At 39.4% G+C, this 25,203-nt stretch overlaps 1 protein-coding gene across 1 annotated transcript in view; it reads left to right on the top strand.

Moving 5' to 3' along the window:
* LOC307158928 (multiple epidermal growth factor-like domains protein 9) overlaps positions 1-25,203 on the top strand; it is a 98,337-nt gene that overhangs the window by 12,632 nt on the left and 60,502 nt on the right. The window contains exon 2 of the mRNA XM_079871940.1: positions 2,273-2,471. Within this exon, the coding sequence (XP_079728066.1) occupies positions 2,273-2,471 (199 nt within the window). The remainder of the gene's footprint in view (positions 1-2,272; positions 2,472-25,203) is intronic.

Genomic DNA, 25,203 nt, shown 5'->3' with positions numbered 1-25,203 from the left:
CTCTGATATGAATGCTCTTTTTTTAAGGGGTGTGTCTGAATGTATAAAATGTAAAAAAAAAAAAAAAATTTCATTGCTTATAAAAAGCTGGTGTGGCAATGTGCATTTTACTTTCACTTTTAAATTAGCATCAATTCACCCTTCGCTGGGAGTTTGATTGACACGCGATCTGACCAATCATAATCCGCCATTTTTGTCCGAAAAAGCAGTCAGGAGAGTCAGAAGAATAACGTCGGTGGATTGAACTTGAAAATGGTGTGTAGGCTACTGACATCTTTCCGTGGTTAAAACAACAGTCCTTCTGATGTTCATTCATGTTTATTTGATGCTATAAATAAACTAAGGAAGAGATGATCGGTTCATGAGCAGCTTAAACTGAGGCAATCTGTCACAACACATTAAAGAGCCACAAAACGGTAGGCCTATATTGATTAATTTTCTTTGACTGACCAAATTTGAAAGTTGGTCAGTCAAAGAAAATTAAACAACTGTTTTGTGGCTCTTTAATGTGTCGTGACAGATTGCCTCAGTTTAAGCTGCTCGTGAACCGATCATCTCTTCCTTAGTTTATTTATAGCATCAAATAAACATGAATGAACACAGTGTCCTATATGTATTTTTCACAACATTAATAGCTCTAAGCGCGTACTCGCAGCAGTCTAGCACGCGCTTAGAGCTCGTGTGAATTGCACGTAGAAAATTAAGTTAAGGAACAACCTCGATCCATCAGGAAATGCCTCATAGGTCGCTGCATTTCACTGCGCTTCATAAAGAGGGTTTTTTTCGCGAAGAAGCCGTTTGCTGGAGTGCATTCATGATTATTAGGCTGCCTGCCGGTATAATATCATCCTGGTGCTGGGTCTGAGTAAGTAATTTACTCTCTTTGTTCTTTGATTAACATTAATGACACTTTAAGACCAGCCGCTGCTGCACATGATGCGGATCTGACACGCGTCCCATTTCTCACAAATCTATTACGTTCATTTAAGACTTTATTTAACTCATTTAAAAATGCTTTTATGAGGACACTCGACAAAACGGGCATTTTGGCATAATTTGTGTGTTCTGGTTTGTTGTGGTTCTTTCAAGCCCTAAATATAACTCGATACTGACATGTGTGTGTGTGCCACATAGGTAGGACATTGACAGACAGCGCGTTCTCTTTTGTCTTGTCGCGCTTGAATGGTTAAAAAGCATTTGCTTTAATAAGAGCATGATCATAAAACGCTAGTCAACGGGTGACAGAAAAAAAACGGATACTGCTTTAAATTTTTGTAACGCTTTAAACTGAAAAAAAAAAAAAAACTGTGATGAAGTGATGAAACCGGTGTTGTGACTGAACATAGTGTAACACCGGTAACACTGACTATCGCAGGAAGCCTAATAGCATTATATTTAGATCGTGGCATGAAAGGGTGGAGTGATGAGCATTGTAGCCGATCACAGACATGTTGAGCACATGAATGCAGTGATCTCGTCATTGCAACTCGATTTCGGCACTCTAACGAATGCTTTCATCATAAAGCCTTTCACCTATCCATGTCATAGATAGGCACATTCTACTATGAGTTGTTCGCTGGGCTTGATTACAATAAAAAATGTTTTTGGACTAACAAGGAAGTTTTCAGTTCTGAAACTTACAAGATATGCTTATAGTACGATGACCTCTTATATGTCAAAAGCTCAAGGAAAATTTGATTCCTCAATTCATGACCCCGATGTTGCAAAAACATTCTCTCACATGACTCATTTCGGCATCTACTAAGAAAAATGGTCACCAAGAGTGAAAGGGATAGTTCACCCAAGAATGAAAATTAGCTCATGATTTAGTCATCCTGAAGCCATCCTAGGTGTATATGACATTCTTCTTTCAGACAAATACAATCTGAGTTATATTAAAAAATGTCCTGGGTCTTCCAAGCTTTATAATGGGAGTGAATGGGTGGATGTCTTTGGAAGTCCATCAAAGCGCACCCATCCATGATTAAAGTGCTCCACACGGCTCTGGGGGGGTTAATAAAGTCCCTCTGAAGTGAAGTGATGCGTTTGTGTAAGAAAAAATATCCATATTTAAAACTCTATCGACTAAAATAACTAGCTTCCGTCATATACACCTAGGATGGCTTCAGGGTGAGTAAATCAAGGGTTAGTTTTCATTTTTGGGTTAACTATCCCTTTAAAATCATACTTTTACATTTTTTTTATTTTATTTTTTTTACGTTGACAACATTGTTTCCAATCTCTCTTCTCTCCTCTCCTCTTTTCCACACAGGACCTCAGTGCAACTGTAGTGCTGAGGGGTCAGAGGACCCGAATACCTGCGACTCTGTCACAGGTCAGTGTGTGTGCATACTTGGATACACAGGTCAACTTTGTGATGAATGTGAGAATGGGTATTTCACCAACGGTACTAGTGGCTGCCAGGCCTGTGACTGTGACTCCTATGGAGCCGTAAGCCGACTCTGCAATAGGTGAGTATTTGCTCTTCTTACACCATTCACATTACCCATGTTTGATACAGTACTATAGATATCATGATGAATTGATGGAAAACCTCCTCAACACACGCTCTACAGCAGAATGTAGGATTTGAATAGCAGTATTTATCAGGACTGTGTGTTCCCAGCCTTAGAATTTGTTCTTTAAATGTCACATGCAATATGAAAGTTTATTGGTCAAATACAGCACTTTGGAAAAACTTGTGTGATCTGAACTTGCAGCACCTGCGTGATGTTAAGCAGTTATGTGTCTTTGTTTTCTAGTAGTATTTCATGTTTCATTTCCTGTGACTGTCTGATTCTGGCTCATAGTCTAAAGCTGTATTTACTGTATGGCTCATGTTTGACCTTAATTTGACATCTGCATGAATGCAGTTAGCAGGCATGGAGAGATCGCTCTCTGCACTGCAGTAGAGTTGCTGCTGGATTTTCCACACCCTTCGACTTTGTCAGCTTCCTGCCAAACTGCTGAAATCATGTCACTTATTGTATCACCGTAACACACTGTCAACCGTTTGTGGTTTTTCCCTGTGAGCCTCTTGATGATATCAGTCTCTGCGTAACCTTCCCCGATTACATTCTCCTGCATGTATCCTGTCTGCGTGTCATTCTTGTCATTGACGGAGTCATTTTCTGTACCTGTTGTCCGTATTACACTGCAGGAATACAGAAAGCTAATGTTGACATAGCAAGCAACCACATTTTCTTAAAGGGAAACCCTTGCCGAAATTGAACCTAGGCTCTTTTTGTTAATCTACCAGAGTCAAACTTTCGTGTAAAAGCATAATTAGAATGGAAACGCCACTTTTAAGATTGACCGTATTTTCATTTTAGGTCAAAATGTCTTTTGAATGGGAGTGCATGGGGCACTTCTATGATAGCATCAAAATCGCTATTTTTAAAACACTAAGAAGGCTCGACACAACATAAAACTGTGCTCGAAGTATCACCAGGGGCTCTATACTGTACATGAACTTGAGCATTGACTACATTGTTTGTGTACACAAAGTTTACAAAAAAAAAAGGTTTTGTACGACTCACTTTATCAGTTAGTGTTTCCGGTGGCTGGATTTTTGTCAGTCAAAAGTAGTCGATCTCCGAATGCAACCTAATGAACTAACTCCATATGAGGAAATGTCATGAACTTGTGATTTCAATGAAAAGCAAATTCAAATTTGTGAATTTATATGGAAACAAGCTTTAGGAGCTTTCCATCTTTACTCTCCTCATGTTACGTTGCATTCGGAGATCGACTACTTTTAACTGACAAAATTCCAGCCACTGGAAACACTATATTAAAAAAAAGCGATTTTGATGCTATTGTAGAAGTGCCCCATGCACTCCCATTCAAAAGGCATTTTGACCTAAAATGAAAATATGGTCAATCTTAAAAGTGGCGTTTCCATTCTAATTATGCTTTTACACGAAAGTTTGACTCGGATAGATTAACAAAAAGAGCCTAGGTTCATTTTTGGCGAGAGTTACCCTTTAAAAATGTGACACCCAATTCACAACATTGCAATTAATCTCATTATATAACCAACAGGACAGGGTAACATAATATTTAGATTAATACTATTATAATATTAAGTAAGTCTGTTTTATTTATGTATATGGCAATATAGCACTTTTCACATTGGACATTGTTTCAGAGCAGCTTTACAAAAAAAAAATCATCATGATGTTGTTATATAACAATCAAACAATGAACAAGAAGGTAATATCAAGTAAAATATATCTTATACAATATTGCCAGGTATATATCAAACAGAAATTTAATGTATGTAAAAATCAAAAGAATATATATCAAAGCATCCATAGTGAACTTTATGTTGGCTGTTCTTATTTTATGCTCCACTTCAATAAGTCAAACACTCATTAACGTCTTCTCGGGTATCTGTATGTATGTGTGCATGCAGTGTACTAGCATGTTGACAGTGTCTCACTATGTAGAAAGATCTGTGTGTGCAAAGAAGACATGAGAGTGCAAGGGTAAAGTTAGTGACTCCACACGCTGAGTAATTATAGCTTTCCCACAGCAGACGGCTGCCGATGGAAACGGAATAGCTGCAGTCGTGCGAGAGTCAGCCATCCGCTTGTGTTTGATTTGGAGCGGACTCAAAGACTGCAGCCCCCCTCTGCTCCCCCTGACATGGAGAAAGGCATCATAATTCACAGCATTCACTCTCTCTCTCTCTCAGAACACTGGCTGGAGATAGCTTCCATTACAGTACCCTATCCGTCATTCATAAAGTCCTGCTGTACTCATCGTGTTTGAGTAGTAGGCTATATGCTTTTTAGGGTAAGAAACATGCTGTCTAAATTAAGACATTCAAGAAAATTGCATGTACATGTTTAGTTTGTATTCTGTATTTAAGGCATTTATTGATATTTATAAATTAGGCCCTGGCCCTGGCCCTAAATGGGAGGGGGTTACTCACAGCATTATAGGCCAGTTTTATTATGTAGAACTATTCTGGTCCGCATAGAAGCCGCATAAAAGCATCATGTACACAGTTTGCGGCCTAAATGTATTTACAGAAGCAGGAAACAATCAATGCATCATACATTTGAATGTTTATTATTGATTCAGACAGAAAATGAGAGCAGTGTTGATTGACATGACTGAGAGGCAGTGTGAAGACGGCCTTTGTCAGTCCAACTGCTTCCCTGTGAAGCAAAAGAAAGATTAAAGAACAGTGCTCCATTCTAGAATTGCATCCCTCTTGTTTGTATCATGGTTTGACTGGTTTAACGTTTGCATTGTTTGAGCACAACATCACTACTTGTGGACAGGGCCCCATCTCATGGTCTGTGAGGGAGGGGAAGCCCAAGATTTGTGGCACACCCCTAAGTCTAGATGTTACCATTTGACAAAGAAGCTAGTTGAAGCTCTCCATTTGCAGACTCTCTGCAAACAGTGCATTATTGACCAGTAGCTCCTGGAAATGTTGCTCTTAGTCTAAACATGCCACTTCACTGGCCACTTCCTATCTTGACTCAATTTGATTCAGTATAGGTTAATTTGGATTTATCAGGTACAGTACATGTCAAAATTTCTCTCAACTAAATAGCTGTAAACTGTGCAGGGAAGATATTGTATCTATAGATTGTTTTTGTCAAGTAAGTATTACTCGAAATATTCCCCCTTTAAACTGGTATCAAAAATGTCATACCGGTGTTCAATTTTTGTGTACCATATTCACGCACCTCTCAAAAACAAAAAGGGTTTCTTGTAATTGGGATCAATTTATGGAACTCTTTGGACATTGTGCAAAAATCATGTAACACGATTGTTCAATTCAATAAAATGTATAAAAAAAATGTACTTAGAAAATACGAAGGCAGTGAAGCATAAGCACCAATGTTTGACAAATTTGAAATTGTTAAGATGTGAAGTAATATTGTACCTCGACAGAGGGAAAAATGAAAAAAAAAAAAAAACACGGCGAGCCATCTGTTTTGTGCCAGCTCAGATTATTGAAAAAAGGGGCATGAAATTATAAGACTAGGTCTTCCTCATGCTCCTATTCAGCATTGAATGTTATTATTTTGTTGTTGATGTGATTATTATTGTGTCTGTAATAACATCATGACTGAATAAAGAACTTGAACTGAACTGAACTGAACTGAACTGAACTGTTCCCGGACACACTGCCGCTTGGTCCTCAGCCAGCTGAGAGACTCACTCGCGGTGCCATGCGATGGAACCAGAATACCTTCTGATGTCCATGCATTTTTATTTCATACCTAGGAGTAAAGAGTTATAACTAGGAGTAAGGAGGAAGAGATGATCGATTTATGTGCATTGTGATAAAATTGACAGAATTTGAAAGCTGAGACTTGTTTCAAATCAAAAGTTAAAAAGCACAAAGCTTATTATGATAATTGGATGGCAGGAGTGTTACAACACAAAAGAGCATAGGCTAAAATATTGATCTTTAAAGAATTGATATCAGTTAAAAAATAAAAAATTAAGACTTAATTAAGAAAATGATATTGTCAAACCAGCCCTAATTATTATTATTATTATTATTATTATTATTATTATTATTATTATTATTAATACATTTGGTCATGATTAGGAAAAAATTATCGGACAGCCGTGGCTAAATACAATTTTCTTTCTACGTATAGTGTATAATTTTTCTGCGTTGGTCATTTGTTCTGTTGCAGTGACTGAAGCCCGTATAGCTTTAGAGAGCTCTGCTCTGGTCATGGTCCAAACCTCAAGCCATTTCCTGAGCTGTAAGACCAAAGGCAAGCTGAAACAAAATAAAGAAAAACTGCTCACCCTGATTTGGTTGTGGAAGTCTGATCCTGTGGAAATTGGTAGTTTTCACATTCCTGGCTGCTCCTGAGTGTTTGGGGAATGCTGATTGAACCAGAGCTCATGCTTTACTGCCTCTCACTCCGACTCTGGACCAATGTGATGTATGTGATTTCCACCATTGTAAGAGAAACCACAAAACTGGTCTCTAATCAGCTAGTTTTCAAGAGACCACTTATAATGTGTTGTTGCTTCTTGACTGCACTCCACTTTCTGACACGCACTGCTGCCATTAGGTTATAAGGAACATTTTCAACCGCAAGTATTTAAAGTGAGCCTCAAATCATTATATTAAAGTCCACTGATAATGTACTGACACACACTATAATTAGATGTAGCCTATACAGAGCACAGACAGAGGAAAATCTGTTATCTGAAGGTGCTGCGGTATGCTGTTTGCCAGACAGATTAAGAAAGTAAAGAAAACCTCCCTATAATTCGGTCACTTTGACAGCTGTAAAGCTGTGTTGTCTGCTAAATGTCTCCAGACTGAAAATGGTTGTTGTTGTTCAATACAATCGTTTTCAACAGTCTTCTCTGCAGACTTCAATTTTTCAATTAAATTTTTTTCTTCACTCTGTTTTTTAAAATATAGCATATCTAGGTCTGTTGTGGAAAGAAATGTGCTTTTTTTGTCTGGCCTGCTTTACCACAGTTTAGCCTGCTGCTGCAGTTGTAAAAGGAAAAACAGCATTCAAAGCTAAAAAAACAAAACAAAAAAAGTTGCACCAAAATCAGTTCAGACATTTAGTAACAGTAGGACTGTGTGTCACTTCTTGTTTGCAGTTTTGCTTCACTGAAAAGTACTCCAGTGTAGTCTGTGTGGCTCATGTCAGTGTCTTTCTGTTGCCGACGACCCTTGTTTTTCTTTGATGAAGGTCCCTTGGGGCATTTTTAATGGCAATCCACATTTGCTGAAACTGGCAGACTCTTGGTGGTATTGCAACAACAAAAGCCTTCAAGCCCTTTCTTCCCATATAACTCTATGCTGCTCATTCCTCCCAGATGTTTACAACCACTGAATTAGTTTCCCAGGTTCACTCTTCATTGATTACAGAGTATACCTTGACCAACATTGCTTCTGCTTGGCTGTTTCTGTAAATAGCAATGAGAAAAAATAGGAAGGCAACGCTCTTAGGAAGTCAACAACAACAACACACATACACATTCACTTGCTCATCAGATTTATGTGTAAGCAAATTCAGGAACAGATTCATAAATCATCATTACACATTACAAGAAACGCACTAACCAGACGTTAGCAGAACTTAGCAGAATTCAGTGTGTTTAAGTCTATTAAAAAATTATAGAGTGATTTATATAAATGACATGCACAATTAAGTCCCATCTAAGCATGGAGTGAGTAAATGAGATGAGTCCTGCTCAATATCACCTCTGACATTCAGAAAGACTTCCTCGGTCCGCTATGTATACAGCTTACCTGAAGCCAGACATCAGCGGAAAAAAGACCATACAAGGCAATTGTAATGGAGTGTTTGTGTTCCGCTTTAGTACGTGTCAAAGAGGTAGTAGGAGAGACAGAGAGAAAGAGCAATCATTGTAGTATATATTATCCCCCAATGGGAACTTGGGTATTACGATTATCCTGAGCTTCCCAGTGGTAAAATATGACTTGAGAGGACGTTCATGTCCAATTTTTAACTAGGAAACTCATATTTACGATAATTCCGATAGCATAAAGCAGCATTAATGTTGGTGTACTCTGTAAGAGATGCACCTTCAAAAACGTGTTAATGTGTGGCTGACACCTTATATAGAGGCCTGTTACGGTTTGATTTACACTCAAATAGGGTTGTTCCAATTCCGATACTAGTATCGGAAATGCCGCCGATACCAATCAAAATTCTGGCATCGGTATCGGCACGCTAGCTTTGCTTAACGCGGAGATCAATTCTTCTTCGCTGCTCTAAACAGTGGTTGCTTGTGGCAACACAGGAAGTTGTGCTGTTGCCACAAGCAACCACTGTTTAGAGCAGCGAAGAAGAAATGAAAACGCGCGCCAGCAGTATGTCTGCTGCTTGGCAGTATTTCAGACTGGACCGTGGACCAACCAGCCAGTAAAACGGCGACATGTCTCATATGCCATATTGCAATTTCGAGGGGTGGCACAAGAAGACGCAACTTCAACACGAGTAACTTAATAAAGCATTTGAAGACGCGTCACCCCGCAGAACACGATGGTTACATAAACGCAAGGGCAGAGAAGGATGAGCCGCGCCAGAATCAACAATCTCTGGAAGCTTCATTCAAACGAAGAGAAAAGTTTTCAAAAGACAGCCAACGAGCGATAAATATATCCGACAAAATTATCGAGTTTATTGTTCTGGATGACCAGCCGCTGTCAGTCATCGGAAACGATGGATTTCGCCGCTTAATTGAACATTTGGAGTTCAATTACCCCGGTACAGTTTGCCTGGTCGCAAATACATCTCTGAAACAGCATTCCCTAAGCTATTCGAGACAGTGCGTGAACCCATTTCATGTAAACTAAAAGATGTGAAAACAATCAGCTTTACTACCGACATCTTTAGTTGAGGTTTATTTATACTCTATTACTCAAGTCTTTTATTTCACTACATTGTGGCTGCACTTACTTAGATTGAGTATAAGTTACTGTTGCACTTTTTTTTTAACTTTTGTATTTCAAAAATGAAATGCCGTTTATTTAACAAAATTGTTTCTGGACTTTAAGTTATAAAGAGATTATTTTTCTTATATTATTCATATAGAATTTTTTAGATTCCTAGATGTATTTGTTGCACTTTTTTTTATAGAGTTACATTGTAAAACTAAAATACCTTTTTCAGTTTACAGTATTAGATGTGTGGCTGCATTTGAAGTTCTTTTTCACTTAAGAAAAATAAATAATATATTGCTGTGATATGTATGTCAGATATTAAAAATACTCTAGTTCACTGTATGTATTTGTTCATGTTTTATTAAGGGATTAGTCTGAAGCACACCATAAAATAATTCTATCAATTCATACATGGCTAGTAAATTGCAGCTGTATATAGACACCCAGGTATCAGATCAGTACTCGGTATCGGGAAGGGAAAAAGGGTATCGGAACATCTCTACACTCAAACATGCAGTAGGGTGTAAAACATGCTACACTGTCTGCTTCTCAAATTTAAATTTAAATTAAAAACAAAAAATAAACTAAAAGTGTATGAATTTCATTGCATTAAAAAACTAAATATTAAAGCAAGTGGCATCTGTACACAAATGATTCTAGACCATTTCTCAGAACTAACTTTACTTTTTTGAGATGTTTTGTAATAACTTGTAAATAACTGGTGTCAAGGTGATTTTTAGTAGATGAAGACTTTAACTATGTTCCGCTAACACCTGACCACCGAAATGTCCACACTTCTTTTGTATGAATTTTTTAACAATTGAAATACAAACTTTTATAGACCTAAATATAAACTTTTTTTGGTGATTTTTTTTTTTTTTTTTTTTTACTTCAGAAGTGTGTTTGTTTGTGCTTTGTTTCTTCGAAGAAAATAATTTCCACTTGGTTTGATGTTTTGTTATGTAAGGCTAATACAATTTATTCTATTAATTGGTATGTGTATTTGGTTCAACCAGGGTCCGAAATTAACACCCGCCAAGCGCCAAATGCGGGTAGATTTTCCGTTTGGCGAGTATATCTCAAAAGGTTATCCGCCACAGTGGCGGGTGAATGTTCATACCAAAATAATAAAATTGTCAGCGTGTCTTCTGCCTCCGAGCAGAGAGAGAGAGAGAGCGAGAGCGAGAGAGAGAGACCCGCTCTCACTATTCAGAGCGGACAAGCATCAAGCTTCCACGTACTTTTTGACAAGCGTCCTTGACAGGGCGGCCAGAGCTTCTTTGCAGCTCAAGTCGGCGGCGGTGTGAACGTAACAGTTAACGCTCTATCTGTTGACGGCGCTGAGGAAAAAGGATATGTGAAGCTCCCGCCACTGGAAGAAGCGGTCGCCGCCCATTTGTGTCCTGCTCATCAAAGCCGTGCAGAGCGTCTTCAGCACTCGCGGATCGTGCATAGGCCTACTCCGCCGCTGGCCAGGCTGCTTCTGCTTTACACACCATGGCCGTTCTTTTCTCGATAAAATTAGTTTTCTCATAGCGTTTGCAACGCAATACTCATTCCCTTATCTCTCAGGGAACCGAGGTTACGTAAGTAACTTAACCGAGGACGTTCTGCCTTCCCTTCCACATGAGTCAGGAAACAAAACTGACAAAAAAAATTATTTCACCCCAATGAATGATAGTAATATTTCATATATTTTGATCAATATATATAGTTTTTTTTTTTATTATTATACATTTCAAATTTTGCTCTGGACAATTTTTTTATGTTTGTATTCAACATAATATGCCTACCTTATTATCTCAATTAAAAGTACTGAAATGAATGTATATGTGACAAAAAAAAGGCTGTTTATTATTTTGGCCGGTAAAAAATATGCTTGGCTGGTGGATTTTTTCATCTACCAGTCCCTGTGGCAGGTGAGCCAAAAAGTTAATTTCGGACCCTGGTGCTGGGAGTGAGTTGAACCTTAACAGTATCAACATATTGACAGCATCCAAGGCCCTTTTATCTAAATCATAAACCATTTTACTTAGAGAAGTACAAATATTTAAGAATCTTTTGATTTTTGTAGAATGATGAATTCATAGGTTGGTTTAGCTCTAAATATGTATAACCTTGTATTTGTTTTTAAAGCAGCGCTATGCAGTTTTGGCAATTTTTTCGCTGTTTTCTTGCTTTTTGCTCGCAGGTTTCTTTATAGAGCTCCCCCTACAGCTTCGTAATAGATATTTGACAACACTGTCGTAAAAACTCATTTGCGACTCTCCCCCCTCCCATCTTCTCCCTCTGGTCATGTGCATTTGTTTTCAAAGAAGCCGGCGAACGCACGGTGCCATGTCCACTGATATATGTATGATACACAGAAGGCTAGCATATAAATGTTGAGATATTGTATATTTGTATTGTGTTATCAAACGTAATCCATAACATTATGGTGAAAAACCTTTACAGACAATAGCAAATATCCTGAGGTCACAATAACAAGAAATACAAAGATTAAACAGAGTTTATCCCAAAGATACTTACAAGTGCAACAGCAAGAACGCCAGGTCAGCATCGGATTTGCAGGCTTCTGTTTGTCTCAGTTCTCACCATTCTGAAAGCGCAGGTTCGATGTTTACTCGTGTCTGACTCCTCGCTCGGTCAGTCTGCCGTTTCCTCTTTCTCTGTTCCTCCGACAATGCTTTCCTAGCTTTCTGCTTCTATTTTGCCGGCTCAGCCATGACGATAGTGTGAAAAACTCCATCCCTGCCTTGTTCTTATAGCTAGCCGGATCCTGGATGGGGGCGTGTATGTGTGCAGTGCCGTAAAGCAATTCATTACGTTGCGAGCCCTGATATCGCGGCCCGCCGGCCCAAAGTTGCAAGGGTGGTTTTTCCGCTCACAGGCGGTAGGGGGAAGCGAGACGGCCACCATTCAACCTGAAAAAAGTCATATAACCATTCCAATGACTCCGAAGCTGTTCAGTTAAGGTAAATTAAGCCAAAAAAAAAAAACTGCATAGTTCCCCTTTAATGCGCTTACCTGATTTATTATTGTAACAGTTAATTCTGTTCTTGGTTGATATCTAGTGTAACCAAACTTACACATACTGTATGTACAATGAACTGTGAAAGTGAATAAGATCCTCCTGGATATTCCACTAAACACAAAGGGGTCAAATGGGACTCAAAGCAAATGTGTGATGCTAGTGTTTGGCTGGGCATGACACGTCTCTGTGCTTAGACAGATGTCCAGACAGTGGACAGAATCAACCGCCCATGACCCACATTCACACACACTGCCATGTTTGCCTGTGGGTATCCTGTGGGGAGAAGTCTGCATGTTTGAGTGAATGAATGCATTTCTGGTGTGGATTTGTGTGTGTGTGTTTGTTTCCATGAAATCTTCCTGAAATCCTGAAAATGAATAAATCTTTTTTTTTTTTTTTTTTTTTACATATTAATTTGTGTTTACCACATGTAGAAAGCCTTAATTCAGTCCTGATAGTTATTATTCTTGTGCACCCACACTATGACCATTCACTGTAAGTGAAACTTAAAAATGTACGTTTAGTGTCTTTTGAGACAATTCAGTAATACTTTAATCATCACAAGCTCGTTGCATATATAATATAATTTCTGCCCTGTTGCTTTTGTTGTGTGTGTGTGTGTGTGTGTGTGTGTGTGTGTGTGTGTGTGTGTGTGTGTGTGTGTGTGTGTGTGTGCGTGTGCGCGTGTGCATGCGTGTGTATGTGTGTGTTCTTTTTTTAACCTACATTTTGAAGACCAAATGTCCTCACAAAATTGTTGACATTGGGGGTACATTTGGTCGGGCCCCACAAGGAAAACAGCTAATAAATCATACTAAATTATTTATTTTTTTGTTCAGTATAAAACCATTATGCCCTATATACATGCTATATTTATGAAGAAAGTGAAAAAGAAAGTGCAGTGTGTGTGGTTTGAATATACTGTGATGGTCCTTTACAATAAAGGTAAAAGATTGTGATAGTGTAGCATGATTTATATAATATTATATGTAACTTAAAGGATTCAGCGATTAAATAAATGACTGATATATACAAATATTAACCCAGAAATGAGCATAAATGTATATTTTTCATTAACACACTGCTGTCCCATTTGGATGTAATGCCAAAATCCGAGTGTGACAATTACGGCCATCTTCAAATATGCACAAGAGATATTTGTGTTAACTTGCCCAGATTTATTGCTTGTTTCCTCAAACAACAGAATATTACATTAACTCATCTGTTTCCATGGATTCATTTGGAGGGAAATCAAACTGTCAGAAGAAAGAAAGTCTTCAGTCATCCTCCCTCTGTGCTTCTTTCTTTTTTTTCTTTTTGATAAATGGGCTCATTTTATGTAAGGCCCACTTCACATTTTTCTACACACGCATACACACGTCACACACACTACATTTGAAAACATCACTGTGGGAAATCCATTCCACACCTCATACTCTGCCCACATGTTCCTGAATTCCGGGTTAGTCTTCGCCTTCACTTCCTAACCTCAATAGAAATGTTTCTTCTGAAAATTAGAGCCAATTACAGGAGCCCCACTCACTCTTAGCTCACATGTCAATCACCTTGGCCACCCTAGTGGGCTAACACCAAGTCACATCTGCCCTGTCTTAATTTAGGAAATCATTAATGCAGATTTCAAACTGTCGACATAAACTGCATTGTGGACCAGAGGTTATTGTGGTCAAGAACTGCTATCTTAGACAGGAAGAATCTGGCTGGCTGGCATATAAAGCACTCAAACATTGCATTTTAAGTTTAATGTCTACTGGGCCATCAGGCATTAAATCTGCTTTTGAATCTGAATCATAATCATGAGGCTGGTAGGACTGAACCCAAATGAGACCCCTCTACAGATGTCTTTGAGCCCTCACCCCAAGGGGGCATGGACGACCTTGCGATTGGTAAGCCAAGACAATGGCGTCCACTATCCAGTGAGACAACCTTTGTTTGGAGAGAGCCTTTCCCTTCAGCTTCCCACCATAACAGACAAAGAGCTGGTCTGAGGTCCTGAAACCCTGCGTTCTGTCTATGTAAGCACGGAGGGCGCATACTGGACAGAGCAGTGCCAAGGCTGGGTCTGCCTCCTCCAAGGGCAGCGCTTGCAGGTTCACCACCTGATCCCTGAAAGGAGTGGTGGGAACCTTGGGCACGTATCCAGAGTCTCAAGATCACGTAAGAGATAGCCTGCCCGAATTCCAGGCACGCTTCGTTAACCGTAAATGCCTGCAGGTCCCCTACCCTCTTGATTGAGGCCAAAGCGACCAGGAGCACTGTCTTCATTGACAGGAACTTAAGCTCCACTGATCACAATGGCTTAAAGGGAGCTCTCTGTCCAGGTCCCAATAGGGTATAAGAGGAGAGCAAGGAGGATTCAGTCTCCTCGCCCCCCTCAGGAACCTGATGACCAGGTCATGCTGTCCCACCGTTTTCATAAAATGTAGTGTCCACTGGGCCATCAGGCATTACATCTGCTTTTGAATCTGAATCATAATCATGTGGCTGGTTGGACTGAACCCACATGAAATATGATCTATTGTGTGACAGACCAAAGTGCAGCTAATTATGCTAAGTTGTGGGTTAAAACGGGGACATGCAGTTCCTTTTTCAATGTCATATGAGTTGATCTTAGTGTGTGTTCATGTGAAAAAGGAAGCATTTTTTTTTTTAGTTTATTTCTCCATAGAGCTGAGTAGCAAAGAGTAGACACAGCACATGGGTTCAAAAATACATTTTAATAAGGGTATTTAAGAGACAACTATGTGGCACAATCTTGTTAGGTCAAGACGAGACAATAAAACATCATCTTAGAAATGCTGCAATGCACAAAACAGCAGCTAGTCCCCAAGCTGCACATCAAGCTGATGGTACGTCAGTGAATGACGAAATGGATGCTAAAGTATGACTGATTAGCCATAAACAGGATTACACATCTAATAGTCTCAATGTAGGACGGCTGTTCAGAGGGCTTTTTAGTAGAAATTACTATGGCTATTAGTCTTCTTTTCTGATTCCACTTGCCCTTTTAGGCTTGCCTTCAACATAATGATGATTTATTAATACAATTAATACTCAGTATTGGACATTTAAATTGAAACTGTGGGTAATATTTTACTGTTTTTATTACAAAGAATAACATTTTCATTGATCTTTGAGATAAAGAGCTTTCCCAAATAGGAAAGCTGAAGTTTATTTTTCAAGGACCCTGGTCATTCCAGTCTGACCTTGATCATTTGTTTGATTCATTTAAGCATAGGTTGTTTTGTGAACCTGTTGAGTTTGCCACAGGATGCTGTTATTGAAGTATTGGGAAGTTAAAAACTATTCTTGACACAACAGCAAATCTTCAAGCAGAACTGGAGAAAACTCTAGCTTATTCCATTCATAAGGGCGTTTCTTAAAAGAGCAGCCATGAAAAAAAAAATGTTAGGTGTCAGAAGGAGGGTGGAAAATGATCATGTAAAACAAAATGTTTTGGTTGTTTTAGAGACAAAAGCTGCTTGCATCATAAGTTGACTCAGGTGGAAAAATATTTTTAAAATATATGATATGATCCCCTTAAATAGGGGAAGTATTCTCTTATTCTACAAAAGCTGAAAGTTTCTCCAAATTAGTGTGGAGAAGTTCAGGTGTGAGGGAAAAAAAAACAAATACTGTAAATAAGCTGGAAATTGCTGTTTGTCACAAAACATATCATAAATTTTATTGTTGTTGTTGCTCCTGTACGTGTGTGTGTTGGGTGAAGACTGAAAATTAGAAAGAATGTGAGGCAGTGCTGTGGTGAGTTTTTGTGACTCTGTGCATCCAGTGTCGCTCTGGTATTTATAGAAAAGGTCAAGACTCTGTTCCCTGATAGTATGGTGTCACTTCTCGAGTGACAACTTGAAAAGTTTCCTTCAGAACAACACCACATCCTGTTCCCCTTCTTATAACTTACCACTTGTTTCACACTTTGCAAAACAGCATTTCAGATGCTGTGCAACGAGATTGGTTTGCTGTTTTGTCCAGTTATGCCATCCCATTGCGCAGTCACATACATTTTTTGATGCGCATCGTGGAATTTATGTGGTAAATGTGTTTCCATCGAAGTTTATAAACATGTTTTCTTATTGGACTCAATTGAGCACACACATTTTATATTCGCATTTTTAGAATTTATGCACATCTTGGCGTTTCCATGCTACTTTTTTTTTATGCGATATCCCAAAATGCACACAAAAATAGGTGGATGGAAACATAGCTTATGATGCCTTAAAATACTGCCTTTGTCGGTTTGTGTAGACTGTGTATGTTTGTGACCAAATCATGGTATTCCATATTAGTAGACAAATTACAAAATGTAATTTAAGTCGCAGTTGTCCCCAGAATGTGTCTGTGAAGTTTTAGCTTAAAATACCTCATATATCATTTATAAATCCGTGTTGTAAATACCCATTTCCGACAAGTCAACAACAGGCTGTTTTCGTGCATGTGCCTTTAAATGCAAATGAGCTGCTGTGTGCCGCCCCCCTCTCCACACGGGATTCATAAATTTTGGGGCATCTCGCCCGGGGGGCGGGGTTACGTCCTGCGTCACATCTCTCATGCGGGTTCTCGTCGACCAGGCTCACAGCGCGCACCATAGCGCACAGAGGCAGGCACAGAACTAGCTAGCGAACCTAGGTCTTAAATCTAATAAGTTATGTTTATTACAACACGTTTTTTGAACAAAAACATGCACAAAAGGGATGTTTAATTTCCATAGTTTTTGTTTAGTGAACGAAAGCGAAATTAGGAATTGCGGTCTTTCAGTTTGTTTATCGTTGCCTAGCTACCAAGGGTTGTACAAGATGCGCTGTAGCCTTAATTGACCTTTCGCCGGCCCCTCCCCCAAAACGGCCATTGTCCAATCACACATCATAGCAACCGTTACTATGTGAGCAGGTCCGACAAACATTAGCAAGATGGTGAAGCGTGCGCCCATGGCGTTTGTAAATCGGACACTACATACCCCGAGAGATTGTCTGGAGGAGTTGTGTTCTTTCCATTCCCAAAGCCGAAAACACAACGTGAGCGGTGCCTACAATGGATAAAACAGTGTGGACGGCCCCAATCCCAGTTAAATGTGTCGAACATTACGAAGCATAAATACGTCTGCTGGCTGTGGAATCGATGGCTAAGTTACTTAAAGTTTTTTTTGTTTTGTTTTTCTGATCTGAAAAACTCCTAACGTTATCTGTAACTCAAAAAACATAATATTGTCTGAACCGCGAGTTTTATGATCCGTTGCCCCACTAATAAATATTATGGTCTCAACCGCGATTTTTGTGATCTGTTGTCCCCCTAATAAATATTATGGTAAGTGCATTATGAAAGACATGAAAGTTATTTAGATGCAAATTAAGGCTATGTCTGGTTAAACAGTTATTGTGTGATTTCGTTTATTGTGCTTTGTCAACTTGAAGCATGAATTTGAGAAAGAAAATCATTTTTGGAATAAAATGCACCACATACTTTTGTCAATGATATAGGCCTAAGTTATAGCTAAAAGATTGTAAAAGCTTTCAGTTCACCTGCCTAATTGTAGTTGAAAAGTCAAATTAAGCTTGATTAATGATATAACGTTACTGTGACTGATCAAATAAACTAACGTTACAGCATCGGGAATATAACTCCCATGTGTTTTGCAGCATTTAAAATTTTAGTCGTGTTATGCGAAAAAACACACATAAGAAATTATTGCTGACAGCACATTTATTTTCAGAGACAGTTTTTTCTTTCACACAAAAACACAACAGTAAGTGTCTTACAATGCTTTTAAACACTTGTTTCCTTGTTCTTTGTCATAATCACAAATGATGTGTATGAACACCGGTAACGTTAAGCATTAGCCTCGATAGAGACGTAGATAGTAGTCGTGTCTCCTTCATTGCGTATTTTTATATTATAATATATCCCTCCACTGCATACTGTAACCCTTTTTGCCTCAATCTGGAGGATATCGCGGAGGTATTGCTCCAAAGAAGGTCACTGACACGCACGGGTATACCTCTTTCCGTCATGGCAATCTGTCGCGCTGGTCGTGTTTGACCATTTGTTTGTCGGACGTAGCAACAGTAACTAAGGGGGGCGGGGCTCGGCGAAAGGTCAATTACAATGGCCAAGTCGCGTTTCATATTAACAGATGAATAGGCTTCGCTCAGTTTATTAAATACATCCAACCTGAAATGTCTCTTACAAACTATGAAGGGACAATGAATCAATACACTGACATGGCAATGCTAGACAGATAGTCTACTTTGTTTGCACAGTCCTACCGTGATTTTGTCACTCTTCTCTCCACTCCTAGACCTGCGTCTGGTGACAGCGGGGAAACTTTTACCTCGATAAAGTTAGGCATACTTGTTGTATTGCAGAAAAGAAAAGTAAACTTCCACTAAACTCCAGTTAACCATGTTTCTTCTTTAGGTGATTCAAGCAGTAATGACTAATTAGACTCAATACTGCTATTACAGGTGGGATTATGAAATAGAAACAGGCCTTAATGCAAGATTTTAATCATACACAATAAATAGAACATTTAAATAATAAATTAATCAATAAGTCAGGACAGCCCATTCATGCAGGTAGTGAAATAGTTAAATCAAATACAAATACACAGTAAAAAAAAAAGGTTGTTAACCTTAACCCGTTATCAAGTCAATTAAAAAATATATTTCATGGTGTGCATGGTGTGTTAATTGTTTGTGTATGGTGTGTATGTGTTTTATTTTTTTTTATTTTTTTTTGTAATGCAATGTTTTCAACATAGGGAAATATATACAGCATTTGTCAAATTTTCCCTTAACCCCCCAACCCACCCCCAATCCCTTACCAACAACACATGGATCAGCATTAGTCAGCAGAGTACAAATACATGTGTGAAGTAATCATACAAAATAAACACACAAAAAAAAACAAAAAACAAAAAAACACCATACACAAACAATTAACACACCATGCACACCATGAAATATATTTTTAATTGATAACGGGTTAAGGTTAACAACCTTTTTTTTTTACTGTGTATTTGTATTTGATTTAACTATTTCACTACCTGCATGAATGGGCTGTCCTGACTTATGATTAATTTATCAATTAAATGTTCTATTTATTGTGGATTGACATGATTAAAATCTTGCCTGTTAATAAGTTAATAAATAATCAATAAGGCCTGTTTCTATTTCATAATCCCACCTGTAATAGCAGTATTGAGTCTAATTAGTCGTTACTGCTTGAATTACCTAAAGAAGAAACATGAACTGGTTATGGAGTTTACTTTTCTTTTCTGCAATACAATAAGTAACTTATGCCTAACTTTATCGAGGTAAAAGTTTCCCCGCTGTCACCAGACGCAGGTCTAGAGAAAAGTGACAAAATCACGGTAGGACTGTGCAAACAAAGTAGACTATCTGTCAAGCATTGCCATGTAAGTGTATTGATTCATTGTCCCTTCATAGTTTGTAAGAGACATTTCAGGTTGGATGTATTTAATAAACTGAGCGAAGCCTATTCATCTGTTAATATGAAACGCGACTTGGCTACAGCGCATCTTGTACAACCCTTGGTAGCTAGGCAACGATAAACAAACTGAAAGACCGCAATTCCTGATTTCGCTTTCGTTCACTAAACAAAGACTATGGAAATTAAACATCACCTTTCCATCAAAAAACGTGTTGTAATAAACATAACTTATTAGATTTAAGACCTAGGTTCGCTAGCTAGTTCTGTGCCTGCCTCTGTGCGCTATGGTGCGCGCTGTGAGCCTGGTCGACGAGAACCCGCATGAGAGATGTGACGCAGGACGTAACCCCGCCCCCCGGGCGAGATGCCCCACAATTTATGAGTCCCCTCTCCACACAGTCCCTGCCTCAATTGGATTATGCCAAATACTAAAGAGACATCTGCTTGGTTTTGATTATCATCTGTATCGCGATCACTCTCACGGATACCACATTTTATGCACTGGGGACCGGATTATAGCACTTAAACACGGAAAAAGTCAGATTTTTATGATGTCCCCTTTAATTTTTTCCATAACAGTTGTGGTGGGGTTCAAAGGTCAAATAGTAAAACTTTTTTGCCTTTTTTTTTTTTTTTATTTGAATAAAAAAAAAATCATGAAATGTTTTATAACAATGGCTATTGTTAAATGTATTTGAGTGAAAGGTAGAATTGAATCGATTTAATCTATGTTTTACTTGTGTAGAGACCATGGAAACACCAAAGACGCTTTAATATATTATGCTTTATTAGACGGGTGAACAACTGTTTGGATACCTTTATAAACAGAAAATTAATCATTGTTAACACGGTTAGTCTTATTGTTTGAATCTCTTATACTGCGAATAACATGCCTCTTGTCAAGCATTTTCTCTACCATAAAATATATTTTAAAGTTAATTGCATGCCATTTAGCATCACAAGTCATCCAGCTTTTATTAATATGATATTTTAATATTGATCTAGCTTACTGCAATGTGCAACAAGCAGAGTAATAACATAACTTTCAACACACTCAAATGTATTTTTAGTATGATTGTTTCAACCAAGTAAAACAGTGCTGCTTTACCACACAGTTTTAATTCGTCAAATAAACTGACCTGTATGAGTAGTAATTCAGTGCTTGCGACTATTTCATTAAAATGAAATAAAATAATGAGATTTTAAGTGATCAAACGTAACTGTAACAAAGTTTAAACTCAGGGAAAAAGGAGGCAGGGCAAACATTAAATGTAACTTTACATGTAATCGTCAAAATAACCATAAACAACAAAAAAAAAGGAGCAGCAACGGCCGACTGTGGCATAAACAGTAAGCAATAAAGCACCAGTGCTCCTGCATGAGATTCGAGACCCGTGTGTCGCATTCACTCCACCGGCCTCGTTCTGCTCCCACGGCTCTTGACGCCCGGCTCCGCCCTGCTTCATACCACAGTAGTGTTGATAAAACTTTAAAACATTAGCTCATCCTTGAACATGATTTCTGCATGAGTCCTGTTGGATTGCTTTCCATCAGCTGTGGAGGTGAAGACAATAACATCTCGGTTACGTATGTTACCCTTGTTCCCTGAGGAGGGAACGGAGACGTTATGTCAGTGAATGGCGAAATGGGGGTTTCGCTTAGAAGCCTATCACCTTCGAGTTCTAGAAAACGAGCCAATGGGAATAGAAATGCCATGGGTCTGCGGAATTTGCATAGCGTAGCTCCGTGGAGGAACTTGCCGAGGGAAAACGTGTTCGGAGGAGGCTTACCGTGGAAATACACATGTGGGGGTCGCCCAAAGGGGGAACCATGCACATGGAGCACCTAGCCAATCACGAGGGCTGACCAACTGGGCACGCACTCTGGTGACGGCATAAACAGTGCAGGAAGAACTCAGGGTCTAAGGAGAACTCATCTGAGTGAAATAGCGCACGTATCCAGTCCGTGGAGTGGAATGGCGCAGCAAGCGATGACACAGAGCAGGTACTGTTTACCAGCTAGTGGAAGCAAGTACATGAGAGGAGGAGGAGACAGTGCAAACTGAATCGCATAGCCGAGCCTGATCGCACACTGCCATCCGCGGCCTCTGGGGGCTCAGAGATGGGTTTGTGAGTTCTTTCTTTAACCATTTTGGGGTGCTGCCGGCCGTGAGACCAACAGCGGGGAATGGAGAACAAAAGATTCTCCCCCAGCCCTCCACCGGGGGAAGGAGTGGCCCTGCTACCATCTCCTGTTAAGAACTGTAGCCCATCTCTGAGTAGTCCGCATCAGGAGCACCACTTCGCCTGGTGCGGAGGATGCTGCCGAGCAATCACGGGAAGACAACAGTGACTTACAGGACCTCATGCACCTCCGGGAAGAAAGGTATTGGGGTCCCTTAAAAAAACAATCATCCAGCCGCGAGCGCTCGGGACAGGGTGGGAGGGTTCCATTCCAGCCCAATGCTCGCGACTGCCCGGGAGAGCATGGCTGTCAATTCTGGATCGAACTCGGGCAGTGCTGGCACACTTAAAGGAGGCAGCACAGTCGAATCTTCATCTCCAGAAGACTCCAGCCCGCCTTGTGATGCGGCGATGGACATGGAGAAACACACACACTGATGGCAGATCACTGCACAGATCAGCAGCAGGCAATGTGATCTTGCTGGAACGCACCATTACACCAACACACTGGAGAGTCGCTCGTCTCGAAGAACCATGAAGATCTCAGAACCGGGCTTGCAGGGAGTGAAGAGATACTCTTGGCTCCGAAGCAAAAACATGATGCGAGATTGCCAGCGTCCTCCTTTTATACCCACGTGGTTGGGCGGAGTTACGCTATGCAAATTTCGCAGACCAATGGCATTTCCATTGCATTGGCTCATTTTCTAGAACTCGAAGGTTATAGGCTTCTAAGCGAAACCCACATTTCATCATTCACTTACGTAACTCGTTGTGACTGAACGAAAGGGAACTCGCATGATTCCACGCTCATTCACAGCCTCAAGCTGCGCCTTTGTTATTGTTTTGAATAAGCGACCTCTTGCAGCGTGCTGTGCCTTTAACTCCACAAGTTTGTGTGTGATGATTATGTTTAGCATGATTTGAGATGATCCAAAGAGTATCTGGTGCTTCAATGGAAGCCTGAACATCTGTCCAAAAGTCACATAATCAATGTCACAAATGTACTAGTAATATTAATTAGTGACTTAGAAATAGTTCAGAATCTAAAATTGTTCTTTTCTGCTTTGTTTTAAACTTGTTTGTTTACTGCTTTAAGACTAAAAGCTTGGAGAATGTATTTGTAGCTTGTAACTGCTGATTTGACAGAATATTGAAGTACACAGGTTATAAGTAGTACTTTTACACTGAGGACAAATATGCCAATCAGCCCTCCCTGCTGTTCCCCAGCAAATGCAGCCATCAACACAACATTCCACAACTTTTTTTTTCTTTTTCTGTCTCCAGCCTTGGGCTTTAGGCACTGCAGAAAAAGCAGAGAATGAGATGGAGGTTTGTGCAGATCAGTTACCTGGGGATCATGTTAGAGATACATTAATCTGTGATAAATCAATCAGACTCTGTAAAGCCCAATGAGAGTGCACTTATTTTGTGCCGGAAGCAGAGCAGATGTAGACGCACTAGACTGGAGGCAATTGGGTAGGGATTATCTGTGACAGCAAAGATCAAGTACTGGGGTTGATGCAGAAGTGTATTGTGGGATAGAGACACCACTTTGCCTCAGCCTTATAGCCATTACAAGACACTCAATAAATACGGTAATAAAGTCTCCTTTTAAAATGATTAAAGCTGTTCCTAATAAAACAGATGCAAGATATACTACCGTTCAAAAGTTTGGGGTCAGTAAGAGTTATAAATAAATAATCAAATGTGACAGTAAAGGCAGGTTACAAAAAAAGTTTTAATAAATGCTTTTGAACTTTCCATTCATCAAAGAAACCTGAATAGGACAGACATATTAAACAGCCACTGTTTTCAACCTGGATAACAATAGGAAATGTCTCTTGAGCACCAAATCATCATATTAGAATGATTTGTGACACTGAAGACTTGAGCAAAAACAGGTATTTTAAATTGTAATAATATTTCACAATAATGTAGTTTTGACTGTCTTTTGATCAAATAAAGTCTGTCTTGGTGAGCATAAGAGAAAAGAGAAAAATCTTACAAATCCCAAACTTTTGAATGGTAGTGTAGTTTGCTTTTTGATTCAAATTAATTAATAAATAACACTCAGTGTATATAATCTAATGGTCATGTTTGGTTTTTTTTTTTTTTCTCCTTTATTTTTATTTTTTTGTCATTGTGACAAGTGAACAAAATTTGTGTTTACTTTCGATTTGGCCACTAATTGTCTTGCTGGAAGTCTCTTTGTGTTGATATATTGGGCAGTGGTGACTTCATTGTGGTGGAGTACATTGATTGATTATGAATTTTAAGGGGGTGACGTGGGAATAAAAACAATGACCATAGTGCAGCCTTGCCTAATATGAGTCCGTAGTGGTTTAAAGGGATACTTCAGAATTTAGCATTAAGCTTTGTATCAGTAGAAAACCTGTAGTATTGTCTGGAAAAAATCCTCAGATTATGCAAAAATCGTCATTTTGTGTCATTGGAGGATTTTTTGGCCAGAGGCTAGAGACTACAGCCAGTAGTAGGAGCTAGTTCCGTATGTTTTCAACCCACCCATAGGGGGTGGGATCTCACTCACAGAATGTACAAATAATGTCAGCCATCTTTTTTTGGAAGCTAAGCTAACAGGCTCTTGTTCTGTGGAGAAAGCTGAGTAGTAGGGGTTACCATCCTCTTTTTCCTGGAGTTCATTCCGATTGGTGAATCTGAATGTAGTGTTTACATGAACGCTAAACAAGTGATCGGTTGATGTGTGTTTTAGCATTGCTAGTAAGAAAATTCCCGCTCCTCCGTGAGAGATAGTTTACGAGACCGGTGCATCTCACAGGTGTTGCTCATCAGTAATCACGCCAACGGCCTTGCGCTGTTCTCCCGTGCCCCTCAGCCTTGTCCTGCTCACCACAGTAAACATAATGAATGGCGACTCTAGAAAGCAAAAGCCAAATCCCGGACATTTTGGGCGATCTCGAAATCCCGGACAGACTCGTCACGGAGACTCACGATAAAACGGCGTCTTTTAAGTTTCGAGTCAACTAGTAGCCTAGCCTAGTTGTTTTACTGCGCGCTCTTACCAGTAGGCGTGGCTTGGGAGTGGCCTCGTTTTTAAA

The sequence above is a fragment of the Squalius cephalus genome (assembly GCF_949319135.1).
Source record: "Squalius cephalus genome assembly, chromosome: 5".
Taxonomy (NCBI): Eukaryota; Metazoa; Chordata; class Actinopteri; order Cypriniformes; family Leuciscidae; genus Squalius; species Squalius cephalus.
The sequence above is the reverse complement of the archived record's forward strand: the minus strand, read 5'-3'. Positions and strand labels throughout refer to the sequence as shown.